The sequence below is a fragment of the Sebastes fasciatus genome, chromosome 9, assembly GCF_043250625.1.
Source record: "Sebastes fasciatus isolate fSebFas1 chromosome 9, fSebFas1.pri, whole genome shotgun sequence".
NCBI lineage: Eukaryota > Metazoa > Chordata > Actinopteri > Perciformes > Sebastidae > Sebastes > Sebastes fasciatus.
The window spans coordinates 787,684-811,314 of record NC_133803.1 but is presented as its reverse complement, the minus strand read 5'-3'; the positions used below and the strand labels follow the sequence as shown (position 1 = coordinate 811,314).

Sequence of the window (23,631 nt, the reverse complement as noted above, 5' to 3'; positions counted from 1 at the left end):
GTCATACGCCTTCTCCAAGTCCACAAAATACATGTAGACTGGATGGGCATACTCCTAGGCCCCCTCTAGGATCCTTGCGAGAGTGAAGAGCTGGTCCGTTGTTCCACGGCCAGGATGGAATCCGCATTGTTCCTCTTCGATCTGAGGTTCGACTATCGGCCGAACCCTCCTTTCCAGCACCTTGGAGTAGACTTTACCAGGGAGGCTGAGTAGTGTGATACCCCTGTAATTGGCACACACTCTCTGGTCCCCCTTTTTGAACATGGGGAACCACCACCCCGGTCTGCCACTCCTTAGGCACTGTCACCGACTTCCACGCAGTGTTGAAGAGACGTGTCATCCAAGACAGCCCCTCCACACCCAGAGCCTTCAGCATTTCTGGGCGGATCTCATCAATCCCCGGGGCTTTGCCACTGTGGAGTTGTTTGACTACCTCAGTGACTTCCACCAGGGTAATTGATGATGGTCCCCCATCAGCTTCCAGCTCTGCCTCTACAATAGAGGGCGTATTGGTCGGATTCAGAAGTTCCTCAAAGTGCTTTGCCTCCGTCACGGCAGCGGCTGCTGCTCTTCGGGCCTGTCGGTACCTTGCAACTGCCTCCGGAGTCCTCCGAGATAACATATCCCGGAAGGCCTCCTTCTTCAGTCGGACGGCTTCCCTGACCACCGGTGTCCACCACGGTGTTCGAGGGTTGCCGCCCCTTGAGGCACCTAAGACCTTAAAACCACAGCTCACCACCGCAGCTTCAGCAATGGAAGCTTTGAACATTGCCCACTCGGGTTCAATGCCCCCAACCTCCAAAGGTATGCCAGAAAAGCTCCGCCGGAGGTGTGAGTTGAAGATCTCTCGGACAGGGGCCTCCTCCAGACGTTCCCAGTTCACCCGCACTACCCGTTTGGGCTTACCAGGTCTGTCCAGAGTCTTCCCCCACCCTCTGACCCAACTCACCACCAGATGGTGATCAGTTGACAGCTACGCCCCTCTCTTCACCCGAGTGTCCAAAACATGCGGCCTCAGATCAGACGATACGATTACAAAATCGATCATCGACCTTCGGCCTAGGGTGCTCTGGTACCACGTACACTTATGAGCATCCTTATGTTAGAACATGGTGTTCGTTATGGACAATCCATGACTAGCACAGAAGTCCAATAACAAACGACCACTCGGGTTTAGATCAGGGAGGCCGTTCCTCCCAATCACGCTACTCCAGGTGTCTCCATCGTTGCCCACGTGCGCGTTGAAGTCTCCCAGCAGAACTATGGAGTCCCCAACTGGAGCCCCATACAGGACTCCATTCAGGGTCTCCAAGAAGGCCGAATACTCCGAACTGCTGTTTGGTGCATACGCACAAACAACAGTCAGAGTTTTCCCCCCCATAACCCGAAGGCGTAGGGAGGCGACCCTCTCGTCCACCGGGGTAAACTCCAACATAGCGGCACTCAGCCAGGGATTTGTGAGTATCCCCACACCCGCCCGGCGCCTCAAACCATGGGCAACTCCAGAGAAGAATACAGTCCAAACCCTATCCAGGAGTACGGTTCCAGAACCGAGGCTGTGCGTAGAGGTAAACCCTACCAGATCCAACTGATAGCGCTCCATCTCCCGCACAAGCTCTGGCTCCTTCCCCCACAGAGAGGTGACGTTCCACATCCCCAGAGCCAGCCTCTGCCACCCGGGTCCAGTCCGTCGAGGTCCCTGGCCTTCACTGCCACCCGTGTGACAGCGCACCTGACCCCAGCGGTTCTTCCCGCAGGTGGTGAACCCACAGGATGGAGAGGAGGGGGGTGCCACGTTGCTTCTTCGGGGTATCCCCAGCAGGGCTCCGTGGCAAGCCCGGCCACCAGGCGCTCGCTGACGGGCCCTCCGTCTGGGCCTGGCTCCAGACGTGGGCCCCGGGCTTCCTCCGGGCCGGGTAACTCCTCCTCTGCCTCGTTTCGTCATTGGGGTTTTGTGAACCATTCTTAGTCCGGCCCCTCACCTGAGACCAATTTGCCATGGGAGACCCTACCAGGAGCACGAGGCTCCAGACAACACAGCCCTCAGGGTCATAGGAACACACAAACCTCTCCACCACGTTAAGGTGATGGTTCCCGGTGATGTTTACAGTGATGTTTACAGTCACAGAAGATAAAACTGTCGGGTCACTGTTTTAATGCTTATGGTGACAAGATCTGCTAGATGTGAGGCCCTGAGATTATCTAAAGGTACAGTGTTAACTGCAGATATGAAAACTGCCATTACATTCCCCCCTTTGAGCATTCAATGCTCACTTTAATAATGAACATATCTGATCTCAAAGTGTGAAGATACTATGTGATTTTGATTTAAGTATATGAGAAAGAAGGAATTAAACTATCTCAGACAATATCATCATAAATTGGTGGTGTCCACCCTGGAAGTGGAAAAAGGTCAGGAATGCCTTTCTACAGCTGTGGTGTAGATATCAAGACTATCCCCAGTAAACCCATAAAATCTCTTCCCATCAGGTTAATCGGACAGTGTTTTGACAAGAGAAAAGAGTGTTTGAAATCCCCCTCAATGTTATCCCAGTGCACAGTGAGATTTTGCCAATGTCCATTCTCACTGGGAAAGCAGTCTTTACACCGTTGCAAAGTCCAGTTATTGTGTTTCTGTACTGGAGATTTCCTTCGTTCTCCCAGTCTGGTTTCGTTGGCCTCTGGTCATTCCGTGGGAGCTTGTCAGCTACCTTGGCGTAGTTTTATATTTATTTTTTTACATGCTCTTGAGTCCATTTCTCACCACCGGAGACGGGTACGCAGCTGAAAGAAGGCTCAAATAGTCATACATGCCATATCGTAATTAATGGATATAATGAGGTGTAATCCATCCATACTTTAGTAATAGTAATGGTATTTATATCTAAACGACTATATCTGACTTTTGAGTGTTCCGTTAAATGAATAAGTCTGTTAATTTACACATTCACACATCGGGAGTTTTTTCTTTCACCAGCTGTCCTTCCTGCATTTGGCAGCTTAAACTGTGTTACCTTTAGTCTGATTAAGTGTTTAACTTCTTCCTATTTGTCTAATATAGTTTACTCTTCCTTTGTAAAATGTGCCGCTCTGTCTGTTTGTCTGCTGTCTGTAAACTTGTCCATGTCTGTGATTGGTCATATGGTGCAGACACCGCCCCGTTCATGTGAACACGCTCATAGCCAGATGGAGAAACCCTGGGTGGATTTACCAAGTTGATAACCACCTTCGTAGGACCGTTTAGCAGGATCTTATTCGTTAGGGTTAGTGAAGCCAGATAACGAGAAGATAGCCTTGGTATGTTGAGCTCGCTTCGTAGTACAGGCCTCAGACTTCTTTAGCAGTTTTTGGTCATGTGACCCTCCTTTAAGCATTCAAAGCAATAACAATTCCTTTTCACACATTCAACCTTATTTTCTCATGAGGCTGTGATTTTAATTGTAAGCAATCCACTATCGCATGTTTGCTTTGACAGAGGCCACACAGGGCTGATATAGCAACAAGGGTGTTGGTGTGTTGCTGCTGTTTGGTAGTGTGTTCTTCAGTTGTGGCCACAGTAGTTTCAAAGCTACTGCCCCTTTTGCTTCAAAGTCGTCTTCAAGTCAGGTGTCTTTGAGATGAACCTTTTTGTGTAAGTTGAATCTTTACTGTGTCCAAGCACTGGGTACAATAAGCTGTTAGACTGTGTTTCCATGAATTCCATTAGATGTCTGAATCTAGCTTGTGTGTTTGTTTTTTGAAACACCTCATGGGCTGTAGTCCACCATCTTTCTTAGAGCTTCTACAGGAGCTTGGATGTTATCGATTTCAAGGTGGATGTAACATCCAGTTCGTCCATGTATTCCAAGTCTTGCATGGCGTTGCAACATTCCCTTAGGTATAATAAAGCATATGCATGAAGTGATTTTCCATCATCTGCTTTAATGGCTGTCCTTTGCAATTTCCATCTCGTTCCCAAAATGTCTCTTTTACAGTCGCTTGACTTCTAGATATCCTTGGCCTGCATCCATGTGCAGACAGCTACAAACCAGGTCTCTGGTCTGGCCTGACGTGAACTGTTCAAGAAAGTAGAGCCTATCCTGGTAGCTGGTCTTGAGATCAGATCAGATATTTAAATGCATGGATGAAAGACTGATAAGATAGTGGGTCACCATCAAATGCTGGTACTTCTCTTTTAGGTGGCAGCGATAGATTTTGCTGCATAATCATGAGGTCAGCAAATTATTTTTGTTTTTTGCACCATTGTGCTGAGATTTTCATGAGAGACATTACTGATTTCAGGATTTTCCAGTTGTGGACTAGACGGATGTTTCCAACTGCTCTCTGAAGTGGAGTCTTTGGTTCAGTAGCCAGTTGAATATATTCCAAAGCAGAGGTTTCAGTAAGTGTAGGTTCCGCAGTTTCTATCTTGCTTGCTTCCTCGTAGTTGGCATTGATACCATCCCCACTGCCGCTATTTATGCATCCAGTTCCACTTTTTCCATCTTTGATTTTGTAATAGTTTCCTCCAGCTGTAAGGCGTGTATGCCCTTTAAAGCAGCAGATCGAGGCTCCACAGCTGCCTTTTCAGCAGATGTTAACTTGGCAGCAGAAGTGGCCTTTGAAGATGTTGATGATGCCATTGACTGTCCAGTGGTTCAATTCTTCATTGTGTGCTTTGTTCTTTTTTCCATGTTTCAGCTTCCTCTAGAAAGTAACTGAAATTCATCACTCTGGGCTCACAGATTAAATTCTGCAACAGCTTGTTGAAGCATGGCCATATATTCATCGACATGATCAACATCTTCATATTCATAATCAAAGCTTTTGTTCCGTTAAGTTTCCTTGTGAATACTCCAAGTTTACCTCTCTAAAAGATACTCTGCCTCAGCGGTTGTTGGGTCATTTTGACTTCATCTTTGGTTGAGTTTATCTCTCACTCCATGACACCTTTCTCCGCTGTTTTGAGTTGCATTTATTTACACACACGTCTTTCAAAGACCTAACATGCTTTGCTTAGCTTGCTTCCATCCGAAACATTATTAAAACGTACTTTGCACTGTGTGTAGCGCGTAACAGCGCTTCCATTTTGCATTTCCATTTCGTTACACACAAGCAGGATTTATTAATTATTTTATTTACTCACAAGAGATGTCTCCATTCATCGAGCTGGTAGTCGCGTCCTTCCTTTCACAAACAGCAAGCGTCTGTATTCCTTTTGTTAATCCTTTGCAGAAAGGAAGAAAATAAAGTGAGATCTAACGCAGGATTCTAAATACTTTCACGAAATGCGATGTAGTAAACTGAGCCATCTAAATCTACCCACAAACACACATTTCAATCAGCTACTTAAAGGCTACCTATCAGCACTCTAGAGACGCAGACTCCAGCAGTAGCATACTGTATACGTCACTCACAGTCATCATAAGGGACTAATCACAACCCCCTTTGGACTACACAATAAAAGTAATCAGTTTTATCACATTCATATTCATATTTAATCACTCCAGAAATCGCCAAAACATCGGAGGCTACCAGCTCGGAAGTGCTTGCAGGCGGCGTCGAGTCTGTAAACAAGCGGGGCAAGAGAGGAGGGCTAAGCTAATGCTAACTCCTTATCTGCTATCCCCACCCAGCATTTTCCTCACCAATGCACAGTCTCTGGATCATCACTCACAAAAGGATTATGGAATGCAACATCATGATTTCTATGAAAACACAGCTCAGCAACGACATTCCCGACCCCACCATTGAGCTAATAGGGCGCTACATCCTTCCGGGTAGATAGAAGAGCAGATGACTTCAGTAAGACCAGTGTTGGGGTCTGTTCTCAGACACTGCTACAATGGAGAGTCATTGCTCTGTTAACCTAGAATATCTCATGGTTAAGTGTAGCCTAGACCTCTCTATCTGCCCAGACAGCAGCATATATCCCACCGGGTGCTAATGCTAAGCTTAAAAGAACGAAGGCCAGTGAACTTTGCATGAACGTAGCCGGTTAATCAGGATTTGCCTAGCTGAATACGTGCGAACCCCACAGTATATAAGACAGCGTCCACCGCTGTCAGCCATCCCACGCCCTCTTCAGCAGGCGGTGCAGGAGCAACAGGGCCTCCTTGGTAGAGGGCTCCCCATGTGCTTATAGAACTAGGGTTATATCGTAACCTTCATTCTAACTCACACAGTCTCTGCCCTCTACTGGCCTCTATGGGTACAGTGGGTGGAGCCCGCGACACAACATTGACCAAACCACACTGATCCAGGCCAGCTAAAGGCTAGTCACCGCAGCCCACCTACTTCTTTATGACCTAACAGAGATGAGTCAGCCTACAGGTAGGAGGTCCAGCACCTGTCCCTCAACAGGAAGAAGACCAAAGAGCTCATTTAAGATCACATGCACCCCTATCCGTATCAACGGGACAGATGTTGAGCAGGTCGCCAGCTTTAAGTTTCTGGGTGTCCACATCTCGGAGGACCTATCTTGGACCCTCAACACATGGACCCTGGTGAAGAAGGCTCACCACCGTCTCTTCTCTCTGAGTTCTGTTGAACTTCTATCACCGCACCATCGAGAGTATCCTAACCAGCATCACAGTATGTTATGGCAACTGATCTGTCTCAGACCACAAAGCACTGCAGAGGGTGGTGAAAACCGCCCATTGCATCACCAGTGCTACACTCTCCGACACTGAGGCTGTCCAGCACAAGTAATCGGAGCACATCATGGTCAGGGACACCTCTCACTGCTGGCCCTCATTCCCTCTGGGAGGCGCTACAGGACTCTCCGTTCCGGGACCAGCAGGCTCAGGTGCAGCTTTTTCCCCTCATCCATCACCTTGCTGAACTCTGCACCACGGTTTTCGCACTTCTGGTTCGATGCTACTGCAACTACATTGTGTTGTCACAATGTCAATAAAGTTAAATATAATCCAACCTAAGACTTACATTTATTTATTGCACATACTACATTTATTTATTGACGGACTGCACACACTATGTTCACCCATTCACTCTGTATCTTTTATATCTCTAGTATTGTTTTTATAATTTGTGTATACCTTTACCTTTCCTGTGTTTCACTCTGTTTGCTGATGTTGCTGCTTTGACACCTGAATTTCCCTCCAGGGATTAATAAAGGTTCATCTTATTTTATCTTATCTTAAATGCATAAATACCACTTACCACTCATAAAGACTAACTGTGTGTGTGTGTGTGTGTGTGTGTGTGTGTGTGTGTGTGTGTTTGTGTGTGCGTGTAGGTTGTGGAGACAATGATGTGTTTGAGGACCTCGGCCTTCAGGAGGAGGAGCCCGAGGAACAGGAGTCTGGTAGGTTCACATTGTTGTGGGTTTATGGAAACGCGTGTTGGTAATCAGCTGTTTCTGCTGTCGGCGTCTTCTCAGATATTCCCATTTTACGGGAATGCTTAGGCCTTTCCCATTTCTGATTTTATACAGCCATATTCCTCTCCTCGACTCTTCGATTCCTCTTATCGCTTCTTATTCCCGCCCACGGGAGATGGGAGTGGAGGAGGCGAGGAAGAGACACGAGGAGAGAGGTAGACAGGAAATATGTTTTTAGAGACATGAGACGTCCTTTCCTCTGAAGCATCACATGAAGCGACGTCCGTTTCTGATGACAGCAGCGGATGATCACAGCTGGATCAGCTGTCAGTCGGCTTTAACAGCTGTAGAGACTTTAGATGGAGTTTGTGTCTGAACTGATCTAATAGTACTAATAAAGACACTCAGTTATTCTCAATGGCAGAGCAGCAGTGTTTTCTCTGTAGCCTGTTACCTGTTTAACAAACACCTGCACATGAATAACAGCTGCAGTCTGTATTTCTACTGTGGACTGAGTCCTGCTTAGAGGACCAGGAACCATCTCTACTGGCACAATATCTTTATATTATTTATTCATTATTAGCGTCTGTAGTTATTGATATTCTGATAGTAGAAGTTATGTATTAGGCTGAATGTTTCAAGGAAAGTTGAAATGATGTAACTCATATCAAACCCGACGCTCAGGAATTATCAGCCTCATGTGACTGAATGGAAATGAGGATAAATTACGTAAAAGTTGTAAAAGACAGACCCTCCTTCTCTCTCTGACTTTAACTGTATACTTAACAAAAGTTAACGGGGGAAACAACAGATCATCAAAAGAAAACTCTTTCTAATAAATGCAGAAAGTTGTTTGAGGTCCGTTTGTTGTCAGTTCTTATAAGGCTCCTTCAGTGTCAGACTCCTTCAGCCGCGTTGTGTGAAGCAGAGATACTGCAGGTCCTTCTGCTGCTGGAACACTTTACCATCAACATGGTCCGTCTGTTGTTCACACCTACAGTTAACACTGTTCACAACTACAGTTCACACCTACATTTAACACAGATTTTATCTAGATGGTGAATCAGAAGACAACTAAAATATAAAACGTTTAATCTGTGATCTGTCTTCACTCCGGTATAAAACTCCAGTGATGTTGACGTGTATCAGATCAGTCCTATCGGCGCAGCGTCCAATCAATAACTGACATCCAATAAGGGGGCGTGTCGGTCGGTAAAAAACTTCCGTGAAGGATACACTGGAGGATACACTGGAGGATGCACCGGTGTATCCTCGCTCAACCCTCCTCGATCCTTGCTCCTCGAGATGCATTTTAAGAATCGGGATGTCCTTCAAGATGGAGCGCTGAGATCGATTTCCGGGTCACAGCCAGAGGATTGAGGAGCGAGGAGACGAGGAGGCAAAAAAACGGGAAATGAGATGCACCTCTTGTCTTCGTCTCCGGACAGCATGAAACATGGCCGATAGTAGCTGACATGAAAGAACTAGAATCTTACCTAATTGAAACAAATTCCCGAAGATCTCATAGAAAGTTAGATCAACCAAGGCGGCTTGTTTTGTTTCCGGTTTTCGACCTCTACTTCTTCTACTCTGTTTACTGGAGGATTACAGTCATGCGTATTATAGCAAATTTACCAAACTACACTGTAGCCCAGTTTATTCGCTCCAAACCAGTTGATGGAAATGTGTCTAATTTGCATTTCTTATTTGAGTAATTTCAAAAGTTTGCTTAAAATTTGTCTTGAAAATTTAATGGTTGTGTATTCAGTAAATATTATAATTATTATTGGTATTCAGCACTTAACAAGAGCCTAAACAATTCTGTTGGGCATCATAAAGCCAGAACAATTAGCCTTACGACTGAGTTGATTATACCCCCGTGACAACATAGTCAGGGGTATATAGCGCTCTGCGTGTCCGTCCGTCTGTCCTTCCGTCCGTTCGGGTGTCACGCTTTCATTTCCGGAGCAGAACTTGAAAGCTATTTCATTTAGGAACTTCAAATTTAGTTGTGTTCAGTATGATGGTTGATGGTATGATCTAGTTGTGTTTGGTATGATGGTTAACAGTGTGGTCTAGTTGTGTTTGGTATGATGGTTAACAGTTTGGTCTAGTTGTGTTTGGTGTGATGGTTAACAGTGTGGTTTAGTTGTGTTTGGTATGATGGTTAACAGTGTGGTCTAGTTGTGTTTGGTATGATGGTTAACAGTGTGGTCTAGTTGTGTTTGGTATGATGGTTAACAGTTTGGTCTAGTTGTGTTTGGTGTGATGGTTAACAGTGTGGTTTAGTTGTGTTTGGTATGATGGTTAACAGTGTGGTCTAGTTGTGTTTGGTATGATGGTTGAAGGTGTGGTCTAGTTGTGTTTGGTATGATGGTTAACAGTGTGGTCTAGTTGTGTTTGGTATGATGGTTAACAGTGTGGTTTAGTTGTGTTTGGTATGATGGTTAACAGTGTGGTCTAGTTGTGTTTGGTATGATGGTTAACAGTGTGGTCTAGTTGTGTTTGGTATGATGGTTAACAGTGTGGTCTAGTTGTGTTTGATGTGATGGTTAACAGTGTGGTCTAGTTGTGTTTGGTATGATGGTTAACAGTGTGGTCTAGTTGTGTTTGGTATGATGGTTAACAGTGTGGTTTAGTTGTGTTTGGTATGATGGTTAACAGTGTGGTCTAGTTGTGTTTGATGTGATGGTTAACATTGTGGTCTAGTTGTGTTTGGTGTGATGGTTAACAGTGTGGTCTAGTTGTGTTTGGTATGATGGTTAACAGTGTGGTCTAGTTGTGTTCGGTATGATGGTTGATGGTGTGGTCTAGTTGTGTTTGGTATGATGGTTAACAGTGTGGTCTAGTTGTGTTTGGTGTGATGGTTAACAGTGTGGTCTAGTTGTGTTTGGTGTGATGGTTAACAGTGTGGTCTAGTTGTGTTTGGTGTGATGGTTAACAGTATGGTCTAGTTGTGTTTGGTGTGATGGTTAACAGTGTGGTTTAGTTGTGTTTGGTGTGATGGTTAACAGTGTGGTCTAGTTGTGTTTGGTATGATGGTTAACAGTGTGGTCTAGTTGTGTTTGGTGTGATGGTTAACAGTGTGGTCTAGTTGTGTTTGGTGTGATGGTTAACAGTGTGGTCTAGTTGTGTTTGGTGTGATGGTTAACAGTCTGGTCTAGTTGTGTTTGGTGTGATGGTTGATGGTGTGGTCTAGTTGTGTTTGGTATGATGGTTAACAGTGTGGTCTAGTTGTGTTTGGTATGATGGTTAACGGTGTGGTCTAGTTGTGTTCGGTATGATGGTTAACAGTGTGGTCTAGTTGTGTTCGGTATGATGGTTGATGGTGTGGTCTAGTTGTGTTTGGTATGATGGTTAACAGTGTGGTCTAGTTGTGTTTGGTATTATGGTTGATGGTGTGGTCTAGTTGTGTTTGGTATGATGGTTGATGGTGTGGTCTAGTTGTGTTTGGTATTATGGTTGATGGTGTGGTCTAGTTGTGTTTGGTATGATGGTTAACAGTGTGGTCTAGTTGTGTTTGGTGTGATGGTTAACAGTGTGGTCTAGTTGTGTTTGGTGTGATGGTTAACAGTATGGTCTAGTTGTGTTTGGTGTGATGGTTAACAGTGTGGTTTAGTTGTGTTTGGTGTGATGGTTAACAGTGTGGTCTAGTTGTGTTTGGTATGATGGTTAACAGTGTGGTCTAGTTGTGTTTGGTGTGATGGTTAACAGTGTGGTCTAGTTGTGTTTGGTGTGATGGTTAACAGTCTGGTCTAGTTGTGTTTGGTGTGATGGTTGATGGTGTGGTCTAGTTGTGTTTGGTATGATGGTTAACAGTGTGGTCTAGTTGTGTTTGGTATGATGGTTAACGGTGTGGTCTAGTTGTGTTCGGTATGATGGTTAACAGTGTGGTCTAGTTGTGTTCGGTATGATGGTTGATGGTGTGGTCTAGTTGTGTTTGGTATGATGGTTAACAGTGTGGTCTAGTTGTGTTTGGTATTATGGTTGATGGTGTGGTCTAGTTGTGTTTGGTATGATGGTTGATGGTGTGGTCTAGTTGTGTTTGGTATTATGGTTGATGGTGTGGTCTAGTTGTGTTTGGTATGATGGTTAACAGTATGGTCTAGTTGTGTTTGGTGTGATGGTTAACAGTGTGGTCTAGTTGTGTTTGGTATGATGGTTAACAGTGTGGTCTAGTTGTGTTTGGTATGATGGTTAACAGTGTGGTCTAGTTGTGTTTGGTGTGATGGTTAACAGTGTGGTCTAGTTGTGTTTGGTATGATGGTTAACAGTGTGGTTTAGTTGTGTTTGGTGTGATGGTTAACAGTGTGGTCTAGTTGTGTTTGGTATGATGGTTGATGGTGTGGTCTAGTTGTGTTTGGTATGATGGTTAACAGTGTGGTCTAGTTGTGTTTGGTATGATGGTTAACAGTGTGGTCTAGTTGTGTTTGATGTGATGGTTAACATTGTGGTCTAGTTGTGTTTGGTGTGATGGTTAACAGTGTGGTCTAGTTGTGTTTGGTATGATGGTTAACAGTGTGGTCTAGTTGTGTTCGGTATGATGGTTGATGGTGTGGTCTAGTTGTGTTTGGTATGATGGTTAACAGTGTGGTCTAGTTGTGTTTGGTGTGATGGTTAACAGTGTGGTCTAGTTGTGTTTGGTGTGATGGTTAACAGTGTGGTCTAGTTGTGTTTGGTGTGATGGTTAACAGTATGGTTTAGTTGTGTTTGGTGTGATGGTTAACAGTGTGGTCTCGTTGTGTTTGGTATGATGGTTAACAGTGTGGTCTAGTTGTGTTTGGTATGATGGTTAACAGTGTGGTCTAGTTGTGTTTGGTGTGATGGTTAACAGTGTGGTCTAGTTGTGTTTGGTGTGATGGTTAACAGTGTGGTCTAGTTGTGTTTGGTGTGATGGTTAACAGTCTGGTCTAGTTGTGTTTGGTGTGATGGTTGATGGTGTGGTCTAGTTGTGTTTGGTATGATGGTTAACAGTGTGGTCTAGTTGTGTTTGGTATGATGGTTAACGGTGTGGTCTAGTTGTGTTCGGTATGATGGTTAACAGTGTGGTCTAGTTGTGTTCGGTATGATGGTTGATGGTGTGGTCTAGTTGTGTTTGGTATGATGGTTAACAGTGTGGTCTAGTTGTGTTTGGTATTATGGTTGATGGTGTGGTCTAGTTGTGTTTGGTATGATGGTTGATGGTGTGGTCTAGTTGTGTTTGGTATTATGGTTGATGGTGTGGTCTAGTTGTGTTTGGTATGATGGTTAACAGTGTGGTCTAGTTGTGTTTGGTGTGATGGTTAACAGTGTGGTCTAGTTGTGTTTGGTGTGATGGTTAACAGTATGGTCTAGTTGTGTTTGGTGTGATGGTTAACAGTGTGGTTTAGTTGTGTTTGGTGTGATGGTTAACAGTGTGGTCTAGTTGTGTTTGGTATGATGGTTAACAGTGTGGTCTAGTTGTGTTTGGTGTGATGGTTAACAGTGTGGTCTAGTTGTGTTTGGTGTGATGGTTAACAGTCTGGTCTAGTTGTGTTTGGTGTGATGGTTGATGGTGTGGTCTAGTTGTGTTTGGTATGATGGTTAACAGTGTGGTCTAGTTGTGTTTGGTATGATGGTTAACGGTGTGGTCTAGTTGTGTTCGGTATGATGGTTAACAGTGTGGTCTAGTTGTGTTCGGTATGATGGTTGATGGTGTGGTCTAGTTGTGTTTGGTATGATGGTTAACAGTGTGGTCTAGTTGTGTTTGGTATTATGGTTGATGGTGTGGTCTAGTTGTGTTTGGTATGATGGTTGATGGTGTGGTCTAGTTGTGTTTGGTATTATGGTTGATGGTGTGGTCTAGTTGTGTTTGGTATGATGGTTAACAGTGTGGTCTAGTTGTGTTTGGTGTGATGGTTAACAGTGTGGTCTAGTTGTGTTTGGTATGATGGTTAACAGTGTGGTCTAGTTGTGTTTGGTATGATGGTTAACAGTGTGGTCTAGTTGTGTTTGGTGTGATGGTTAACAGTGTGGTCTAGTTGTGTTTGGTGTGATGGTTAACAGTGTGGTTTAGTTGTGTTTGGTGTGATGGTTAACAGTGTGGTTTAGTTGTGTCTTTTGGGGGTTAGAAGTCCAGGGTGCCCAAAACTTTTAAAAATGTTCTGAAAGGGCAAAACCTTTGGCCCTAGTTTAGCAGGGGTCAAGCAGTGAGCGGGAGTACGTGAGTCATGTTCACTTTTGCCTTGATGGTTCAGACTGTCAACGTTATTAGGTTGGGTTAGCCCTATTCATTAGACAGATAACAGATAACAGTATGCAACAGCACACCTATTTTGCTGTTATTATAAAACATGATTTATGAGACAGAACTAGTAGAAATGTGAGAATATTTGGCAGCAAACTGTAATTCCCATTTTACATACATTTACAAATACACTGTTAGAACATCTATTTGTCTAATTACTATTCAAATTATATCCTAACACAAATATACATGTAGTACACAATCACCGAACATGTCAAATTTCAGTGTTTTTGTGAAGTGACATTTTTCCAGTCTAGTCCCAGAAGTCCCTGTAAGTACTGTATAGGAAAAGTATAAGTTTCCTGTTCTTCTCCTCTCCTCTCCCTGCATCTACCTGTCTGTGTGCTGCAGGTCACGGTGAAATGGTTCAGAGGATCTTGGATATCCTGCGCTTCTTATTGGCCGTAGTTCTAGCCATGGTGGATGGACTGACTCAGTGGCTCAACCTGCTGACTAAACAGTACAGAGAAACGTCTACTGTCCTGTGCAATGAACGCTACTTCATCATACACAAGATACAGCAAGTAAACACAACACAGAGTTTGTTGTTGAACAAACACTGATTTTTGGAATTGAACACTCTCTAAGTTGTGTCTGTCTCCCTCTGACTGGCAGCATCGTACAGCAGCAGACTCCACAGATGAGCAGGTGTCTCAGGGCAGTGAGAGTCCCACATTCGAGACGTGTTTGGATGAGAATGTTGGAGACTCCACCAGATACAGGTTAGTGTTGTGTCTTCTATTTACCAACCACATACATATGGATTAGAAACACTACTCCTAGAGCACATCATGCTGTGAATGTGGTTCCACACCCTGGTATGAGCCTGCATAGCTTTAGGTGATGTAATGAGAGCTAGTCCTTATTCAAACATGGACGCTCTTGTGCTGAATGTGTTAATTGCCATGGAATTTACTGAGCATGTTCATAAAGAATGAATCCTCTATGTTTTTGTCATTACCTTTTGATCCTCAGGACAAACTGTACATGTTTAGTGTCACTACTGGTAAGCTCTAAGGGCACGTTCACACCAGCCTTGTTTAGTCCGGTTGAACAGAACCCTGGAGCGTTTACCCCCTTGGTGCGGTTTGTTTGGGTTGGTGTGAACGCAGGAATCGAACCCTGGTGAGGACCAAACAGCCACTCCCTGGTCCGCCTCGGTCCGCTGTCAATTGAACTCTGGAGCGGTTTGTTTCTGGTGTGAACACCGTTCGAACCAATCACAGGAAGTGTACCATTTAATGCGTCATTTCATTGGTTAAAAGAACATTTCCTTTTTCTGTTTTGGTTATCGGTGGCTATTAGCGCATTTGCTAGCAAAATGTCGAGGGGCAGAGGACAAACCTGGACTCACGACGAAGTGAGATGCCTCTTTTAACATATGGGCTGAAGATGATGACAGCGTCTCCCTTCAAATACCTGCATTAATAAATTAAATACCTGCTGTCTCTACTAAAGTGTGCTGATATGCGCTCCAGATCAACACCAACATGAACAGAATCTGACGGTGCTCCATGATTTACCATATCCAGCTAGAAAATTAGGAGCTGTTTATTGTCTCTATTGTCTCCCTACCTGCCAACTGCCTGACCAATAATCCAAAGACATTTACACCACCTGAGTTTTGTTTACAATCTCTGGATTGGTTTTATTCAGGAACCGGACCTTTAGGTGTGAACCCGACCTAAGAATAGTTAATGGTGTGTTTGTCTGTTTCATAGGGTGGCAGTTAGGAGGCTTTAGATCCTCAGTTTCTCAGCTTTGGTGTAAATTTGATGTGTCTGTGTGTTTGAATCACTCTCTCAGCTGCCTTGAGGTGGACAGCATGGGTGTGACGGGGCGGTCTACCCCCAGGCCGAGGCTCAACAGCACCGGGAACCTTTTGAGTCCAGAACCCCCATCCAGCAGCATGGAGCTGGTACCAGTTCCATCCAAACAACAACACAGACACTCCAGAACAGCCAGCGAGCTGCTGGGAGACCGGTACATACTTATACTCATGACTATAGAAGGCCAACAATGATCCACAGGGCCAGTGGCCACCATGGTTTCACAGCAGCAGTAATACCACCATGTTTATGTCATGAATGTGTTAAGGGAAAACTATTGTTTTATTTCAGTTACTGACCGACTGGTGATGAATACCATGAAAAATGAATACAATGGTTGTGACTTCCTCCTCTCTCTCTGCAGGCAGTTCTTCATTGAGGAGCTAGAACAGAGCCGAGAGTTCTATAACGGCCAGAACCGCCTGCTGAAGCTGCTGTTTGCCATGTACAACCTTTTGGCAGCCAACTCTGAGCTCGTCTGTTATTTTATCTTAGTGTTAAACAACGTGGTCAGTGCCTCTGCCATATCACTGGTCCTCCCCATACTGGTCTTCCTATGGGCTTTGTTGTCTGTTCCAAGACCAACCAAGAGGTTTTGGATGACTGCTATAGTCTACACAGAGGTATGAACACACATGTACCATAAACCATCACAGGCATGCCAAAGAATGCCAAAGCACCAGTGGCCCTGAGGGGCAAAACAGAACCACTCTCACCTTTAAAGATATGCCAATCAATATTCTTTATATGAACCTGTCAGATGACTCTGTGACAAACTCACAATGGATCATCACCAACTCTGCAGCTCTATTCACATATTGGTATACATCTCTTATATATCTTTCTGTTTGGTTTTATAGGACACATAACTTGTGCTTCTGAGTGAATAGTGTGCTGAGGCAACAACAGCAACGCCATTTCATTCAATATTAAATTAATAAATACATACAAGACATTAATAAATATGTTATATCCAAATTGATGAATTGACAGTGTTATGTGAAAGGGGGCAAAGTGACGCGCCCCAACTCTGCAGTTCCCCTCAACTCTACAGAGCTTTTTAGCCTCTTTCAGCTCATTTTTTTAATTTTATGGCTCACAACTCTACTAGATTTTGTAAATAATCTAATAATTATATTCAGGGAGGCCTGCTATGGCATAATGAAAGGCAGACTTACACTATATAAAGTTCACAACCTTCCATATGTTACTGACAGCATGTGTACTGTTCCTTCTCTATTTGACTGGGGTTTTGTTGTGCTCTTCTCTTTCCAGGTGATGGTGGTGGTGAAATACCTTTTCCAGTTTGGATTCTTTCCTTGGAACAGTGTTTATGAGATGACTTTAAATGAAGACAAACCTTACTTCCCACCTCGCATTCTGGGCGTGGAGAAGACCGATAATTACATCAGATATGATCTTCTTCAGCTGCTGGCTCTGTTCTTCCACAGATCCCTGCTCATGGTCAGTTAGTATTTACAGTCATTACAGTGATGGTTATAGCTCCACAAACAGTAAGCAAGTACACGTTAAAGATTTCATTCATGGTGAAAGCAACAAGGGCATAATCGGCCACCTTTCACTTTTCAAGATAGCCTATACCCACCTGTAAGTTTTACAGTTATTCTGTGTTCACACCAAACGCCAAGCAAATCTTTGCCTTGTGTTACTTGCGCAAGTTTGACCGCAGATACCCATGTAGATACCAACAACGACCATCAACCATGGCAGAAATAGCCAGTGCTGCTTTGCTGCGGTTCAGGAGGTAGAGCAGGTCGTCCACTAAGCGGAGGATAGATACTGTACCCCAAACTGCTCCCGAAGGCTGAGCCATCGCTGTGTGAATGAGTATTTAGATCAGATCCTGATCGGCAGGTCTGCTCCTTGTATGGCAGCCTCTGATATCACTGTATGAATGTGTGTGTGAATGGGTGAAGACCAAAGGCACTATATAAAAATGCAAGTCCATAAAAAAAACATTCCCCAGTCTAAAATATGTTATTTTATGTTTTTCTCCACAACCGTTTGGCGACCCCCAGAAATTGTATTGCGACCCCCAAGTTGAGAACCACTGCTCCAATGTACCGCTGTCCAGATGCTTACTATAGACAAATCCAGCAACCGCTGTGTGTGTGTTCCACCATGTAGCGGTGCTGGCTGACTGCTAACCGTGTTAGCTGGTGACTTTCAGCCGAATGCATCCGTGGCTCATCGCAGTAACTCACAGAAATGGTCGGCGTAGATAGACACAGATGAGTATTTATTTAAAATTAAAGTCAAATTGACGGCCTTTATGAGGACACATACATACCGTCACTACGAGCAACCACCATTTGTTTGGCCAGAGTCACCAGTTAACGCGGTTAGTAGACACTTTGGACCTGTTCTGTTGGTGATGCCGACTGAATGATGTTTACTTCGTGGTCATTAGGTTGCTCTAGTTAGAGCAATTACGGCCTGTTATACATAGCAACGGTCTGTTATACATAGCAAGTCTGTTATAGTCTCTATATAGTTATAGAGAAATCGGACCAATCAGAATCTAGTATTCAACACAGCCGTGTAATAATTCACAATAACATCACAGTTGATTTAATTTATTCTGTGGGACCGCTGCAGCCCCTAGACCAGGGGTCAGCAACCTTTACTATCAAAAGAGCCAATTTAGGCAACAAAAAAAAAAAAAATGTCTGGAGCCGCAAAACATTTGAGCATTGTGATGAAGGTAACACAGTTTATAGTCTAAGTATATAGTATATACTGTAAGTCTAATGCAGTGAGGGCCAAAGTGCAAATGTACTGCGAAGTATTAGGGCCACACTGAGGGAAAAAAATCTGAGATTTTCAGAATAAAGTCATAACATTACAAGAAAAAAGTCGTAATATTACGAGAATAAAGTCATAACTTTAGGAGAAAAAAGCGGTAATATAAGGAGAATAAAGTCATAACTTTACGTGTAAAAAGTCGTAATATAACGTGATTAAAGTCATAAATTTACCAGAAAAAAATTCATAATATTACGAGAATAAAGTCATAACTTTATGAGAAAAGAAGAAAATAACACGTAAAATTACTGCTTTATAATATTATTACTTTATTCTCATAATACTACAACTTTTTTTCTCATAAACCTATGACTTTATTATATTATGACTTTATTCTCGAAATCTTAGATTTATTTTTTTTCCTCATCGGGCCCTAATACTCCGTCGTACCGTCGTACCATAGACCTACAACAATGATAAATAAAAATGAAAATGTAAACAAAAAACAGTTATTCATTTCCATTTCTAAAAATCCACAGGGAGCCCCTGGTGAGGGGCTAAAGAGACGCAGGTTGCTGACCCCTGGTCTAGACGTTGTCTCAGCCCACTACCATCGTTAGCTACGCTAGCTAAGCAGTGTTAACTTAGCTGATGTTACTTGTTTCACCATGTTAGGCTAACGTTAGCTATGCTAGCTAAGCAGTGTTAACTATAGCTGATGTTACTTGTTACTTGTGCCATGTTAGGCTAACCTTCTTCCTGAACTTCTTGACATTGTTGTCAAAAGTAACTTTACATAAAAAGTAAAGATAAAAGTAGGTAAAACTGTACACTTCTTAGGACAGCTTGCATTCAAACGCGTGTATTGTAGGGAGACTTCCAGTATTTCCCCAGATTTGTGTATAGCAAAAGATAGATGGACATGCCACACAAAGGTGACCCATGTTCTTATATTTTTAAACATTTCACCTTTACTTGGTTTGGTAGACCTATCTCCAATAAACTTCACTAAATCCAATAAAGAGCAGACAGAGCAGCTGCCCTGAACTCTCCTCACGCTGTGAGAGGAGTGGGATGCTAAAGAATAACTCCTCTGTAGCCAGCACCTCAGCCTGCCTCCCACATCTGAGTTCATGTGTGTTGTGTGTGTGTGTGTGTGTGTGTGTGTGTGTGTGTGTGTGTGTGTGTGTGTGTGTGTGCGTACACACAGCGTTATGGCCTGTGGGACCACGAGGGCCCCCTGGAGGAGCAGAGCCCCTCATCAGAAAGTTGTAAGGATGAAGGAAAAACTAGAGAAGGAGATGAAGATGGAATCAGGAAAGAGAGACGAGGAGGAGAGGAGGAGGAGGGCAGAGTTAGCTCAACATCTACCTTGGAAAACCTGGAGATTACTGAACTGGACCAACTTGAAAAGGTTGGTGCAAATACTTGATATTAGTTGCTATTGGTTACCGCCTATCAATAACAACGTGTTCTTGCCATTGACTAAAGCATCAGTAGACTTATTTTTAAAGATATTAGATATTATATTTTTAATCAATTTTTTTTATCAATTTAGGATAATGTGGACTATGTTGAACCGAGTACCAGTTCTGCTGCTGCTACAACAGAACCTCCTGCAGCTGAACCAGAACCCAGTGGTTCAAAAGATGGACAGGAAACTCCGTCTGGGCTGGAGGACATGTTGAATCCTCCCAGCAGGCCGAGGGAGAATAGGATGGACGGAGACAGTGAGCAGGTGATAGAGGAAGTCCCAAAGAAAAGCAGCAGTATCCGCTTCCGCAAGAAACCCAAACAACCTAAAGAACCCAAACAACGGCGCAGCAAAGGTTGGTGGCTTCATTATGTGTGAGGTGTGACTCATAACATTAACACGGGCTGCACCACATTAAAGGCTACTCACTGGTGTGGCAGCTTGTTCTATCTGCAGTGATGAAGGTCTATTCTCACAATCCTCTCAGTCATCCTCCCTCCTCTAGAAATCCTTAAGATAAGGTCTCAGTATGTTAGTAATGCTTGTTGGATCACCCAGCAGCGTCTCAAACCTTGATTCCAATGTGAATGAATTTGGGGGGCTGCGTTGGGCAATATTTAGAGGATCATTGCCACTCTATGCAGTGGTTGGCAGGGTCATACGCGCTTGTTTAGATTCCCCTTGACGGTTGCGGCTTTACCAATTTGGGCGTCGATCTCATGGTAAAGTGAAAGATTGTTGGTGATGGTGGACCCTAGATACCAGAGATACCCACTGATGTCAGAGTCACATCATTGATGGTGATTGTGGGTGGTGAGATGACTTCTTGACTCATAACTACAGTCTTCTTTATGCTGATGGTGAGGGAGAATTCACGGCATGCCTTGGCAAAGTTGTCCATCACTTCTGGAGTCCTTCCTGCGTGTGGCTGGCAAAGGCGGCATCATCGGTAAAGAGCATATCCCTGACCAGGACACAGGTTACTTTGGTTTTTGCACGCAGGCGAGCCAGGTTGAGAAGCTTCCCGTCGTGGCGGGTGTGCAGGAAGACGCCCTTGGCTGACTAACGGACTTACTAGTTTTAATGAAACATAACCTTTTACCGTAGATCCTCCCAAACCATGTCATTGACAGTGAGGTCAGCTCATTTTAGAAAACTACCCAGGACTCTAACCCTGTTAACTATAGTCAAAGTGTCTTTGAAAGTTCCAACTTAACAAGTTGATGAAGAGTCCTTGAGGGCGCCGTTAGTTTGGGTCTCTATGAGGCTGACTGTCACTGGGAAGGAGGTGCTGGTTCAGTACCATATCCTGTTAGTTGCCTGAAGGCTGCAACTTTGTAGGATATGTCTCTCTAAGGTGGAAGCCCATGAATTGGGACATAGCTAATATCTTCCCAGGTGAATGCTCTCATTACAATAAATACCAGCTGATCAACAACATGTCCCAAACATATTTAAAATCTAGAATTCTTAACATATGCCATATCACATGCTCTGGGTCTGTCTACACTAGGGCTGTCACAAATGAACATATTATTTTTTTAAATAAATTTGACTAATTAACACTTAAATCAGACTGATGCTTGCACAGCAGTGTCTCCCTGGCATAGGACCATCTATGGTGCATATTAAATGATGAAAATTCAAGCATGACCTGCAGTATTGTTGCCCTGTTTGGTCTTCTACAAGTCTCGACCAAGACATGCCATCTGTATAAATAAGAGTCTCTGTAGAATAGTTCCACTCCCGTGTTCCTGCTTTCTTTCATCTGACTGTCAGCAGCTTTCTAGTTTTCTGATCTGACTGGGTCTGCGTGTCTCCCTGTGGGTATCCCATCAGTTTTCTTGTTGTACCCACATGTTTGAATGCACTTATTGTAAGTCGTATTGGATAAAAGCAGCAGCTTAATGAATGTAGCCTAATGGACAAAGACTAATAAAGAGAGGAATGAGACAGGAATGAGGGAGCTGTCTGGAGGATTCCTGGAGCTAACTGTGACAACATGCATGCTGTCATTGTTGACTGCAGGAATCTTCACAACTAACTTTGCTGTTCCAAAACCAATGTAAATGTTGGAAGCTGGACAGTAAATGAAGCAATTGGCCACGAAAGGCCGTGATCTACAGTGATTTTACAACAGCTAAGGGGCGTAATTAAGACCGACCTGGAGGTTTCATAAAAGAAATACACAGCAACAAAAAATGCAATAATTTATTGCTAACAAATTCTTCCGGCAAAAAATTTAGTTCTTCAGCAACATGCGGCAGAACGGCTGCCAAGCAACACACAGATGCAGTGGAAAGCATGCTTAAAGGGACTCTCTGTAAGAATCAGAAATTGCTTGTTAACAGCGACACCTGTGGCCGTTAAGTCAACGAAAGTCAGCGTCCTGTTGCTCGTGCTTGTGCTCGATCTACATAGACATGAATGAGCATCTGTCAACACTATATTTCAGCTGCTTGGCAGTAATGTTAGCTGACCAGACGAAGGTCTCCCCATGAATCAGTGCTGATACTGTGTTTTCCTGCTTCGGCCTCCCGACCGCGGTCAAAAGGAACAGGGGAGACACCGGAGCTCCGTCTATTCACTCAGCAGCAGGACACGACACGGGAAACCTCTGTTGGTCTGGAGGAGCTGCAGCAGTTATTTCTGCTCAAACGTCCACTAGATATTCTCAGAGCTAAACTAACTCTTCTGCAGTGTGGAGTGTGCGTGCATGCACGTGAGAGGTGGAGCGAGAGAGCAAGTGAGAACGAGCGCGGTGTGTGAGTGAAGGCAGGCAGAGGAGCAGAGTACAGCAGAGACTCCGGTCCTGGAGACCAAAGCTACGGTCTCCCCCGCGTCCTACGACCGCGGCCAACACTGTTTAACAGACGGGCTTCACTAGATACAACCAAGAGGTTTTGGTGCTTCACTGTAGTTTGTGTTGGAGTCTGAGTCTGAACAGCGTAGCCACACGCGAGCGACCATAGGACACTGACCCGCAATGATTTATTTGTGTAAGAAGTTACAAACAGTCCCTTTAAATATGATGATTATTATTATTTGTCTGGACATTGCCATTAACTGTGCAATTGTTGAAGTATTGTTAAATCATGTCAGCACTCTTCTTTGTTGGTACAGGGCTGTTTGACTCTGGACAGGTTGCATTTTAATCATCCCCCAAAAACTGGGTCAATTCAATTTTCAGAATTTCTTTCATTTTCTGTAAGAGTTTTGTCTGCAGTTCAGCTCTGAGCCACATGAGGGAGCCTGATTGTTTTAATAATTGTAGCCTACTTCTAATATTGTTTGGAAACACTGCTCTACTATACCTAAAGAGAAAAAAGAGTTCTCTTATTGCGGTTGCATTACAAACACATACTGTATGTATATCTACCATCTGCAACTATCATGCTTCCTTTCCCCTATAGCTGTTTACAGTATTAGAGTGTAGCCCAGTTACTAGCTGAGTGACCAAGCTACTGTATTATATACAAATATTAGGTTTAGATTCAGATTAAGACAACTTTATTGATCCCAAGAAGGGCAATTCATTCACAGCTTACCCCATCACAAACACACAGGCAACATCCAAAATATTACATGTCAAGCACAGATCAGTAAAACAGACCACCAGAGGTGGGTGAAGGACAGCAGATAAGTTAATCAAATATTATAAACAGCAATAAAAAGAGAAAACGAAAAGATGATTTATCACATAAGGGAACTGTCGTTAAAAGTGTTACGTGAAATGACTCCCGTCTGAGTTCAATAACCTGATAGCAGAAGGAATAAAAGAGTTGGAGTAACGGTTAGTTCTCCTCAGAGGTGCCTGATAACGGCGGCCTGAAGGCATCAATGAGAACTCAGGAGACAGAATATGAAGAGGTTGGCTGATAATATTTTTAGCCTTCTTTACCACCTGATTCTCCCAGAGGGAACACAAGTCTCTTTGTTGGACTCCAGTAATCTTGGAGCAAACCTTAACAATGCT

The 23,631-nt window shown here is 43.8% G+C and overlaps 1 protein-coding gene across 3 annotated transcripts in view; it reads left to right on the top strand.

Moving 5' to 3' along the window:
* Positions 1-23,631, top strand: part of piezo1 (piezo type mechanosensitive ion channel component 1 (Er blood group)) — a 172,776-nt gene that overhangs the window by 121,555 nt on the left and 27,590 nt on the right. For all 3 annotated transcript variants that reach the window (XM_074645453.1, XM_074645454.1, XM_074645452.1), the window contains exons 33-40: positions 7,238-7,306; positions 13,938-14,110; positions 14,202-14,308; positions 15,393-15,569; positions 15,780-16,038; positions 16,691-16,879; positions 19,392-19,595; positions 19,740-20,010. In XM_074645453.1, coding sequence (XP_074501554.1) covers positions 7,238-7,306; positions 13,938-14,110; positions 14,202-14,308; positions 15,393-15,569; positions 15,780-16,038; positions 16,691-16,879; positions 19,392-19,595; positions 19,740-20,010 — 1,449 coding nt within the window. The remainder of the gene's footprint in view (positions 1-7,237; positions 7,307-13,937; positions 14,111-14,201; positions 14,309-15,392; positions 15,570-15,779; positions 16,039-16,690; positions 16,880-19,391; positions 19,596-19,739; positions 20,011-23,631) is intronic.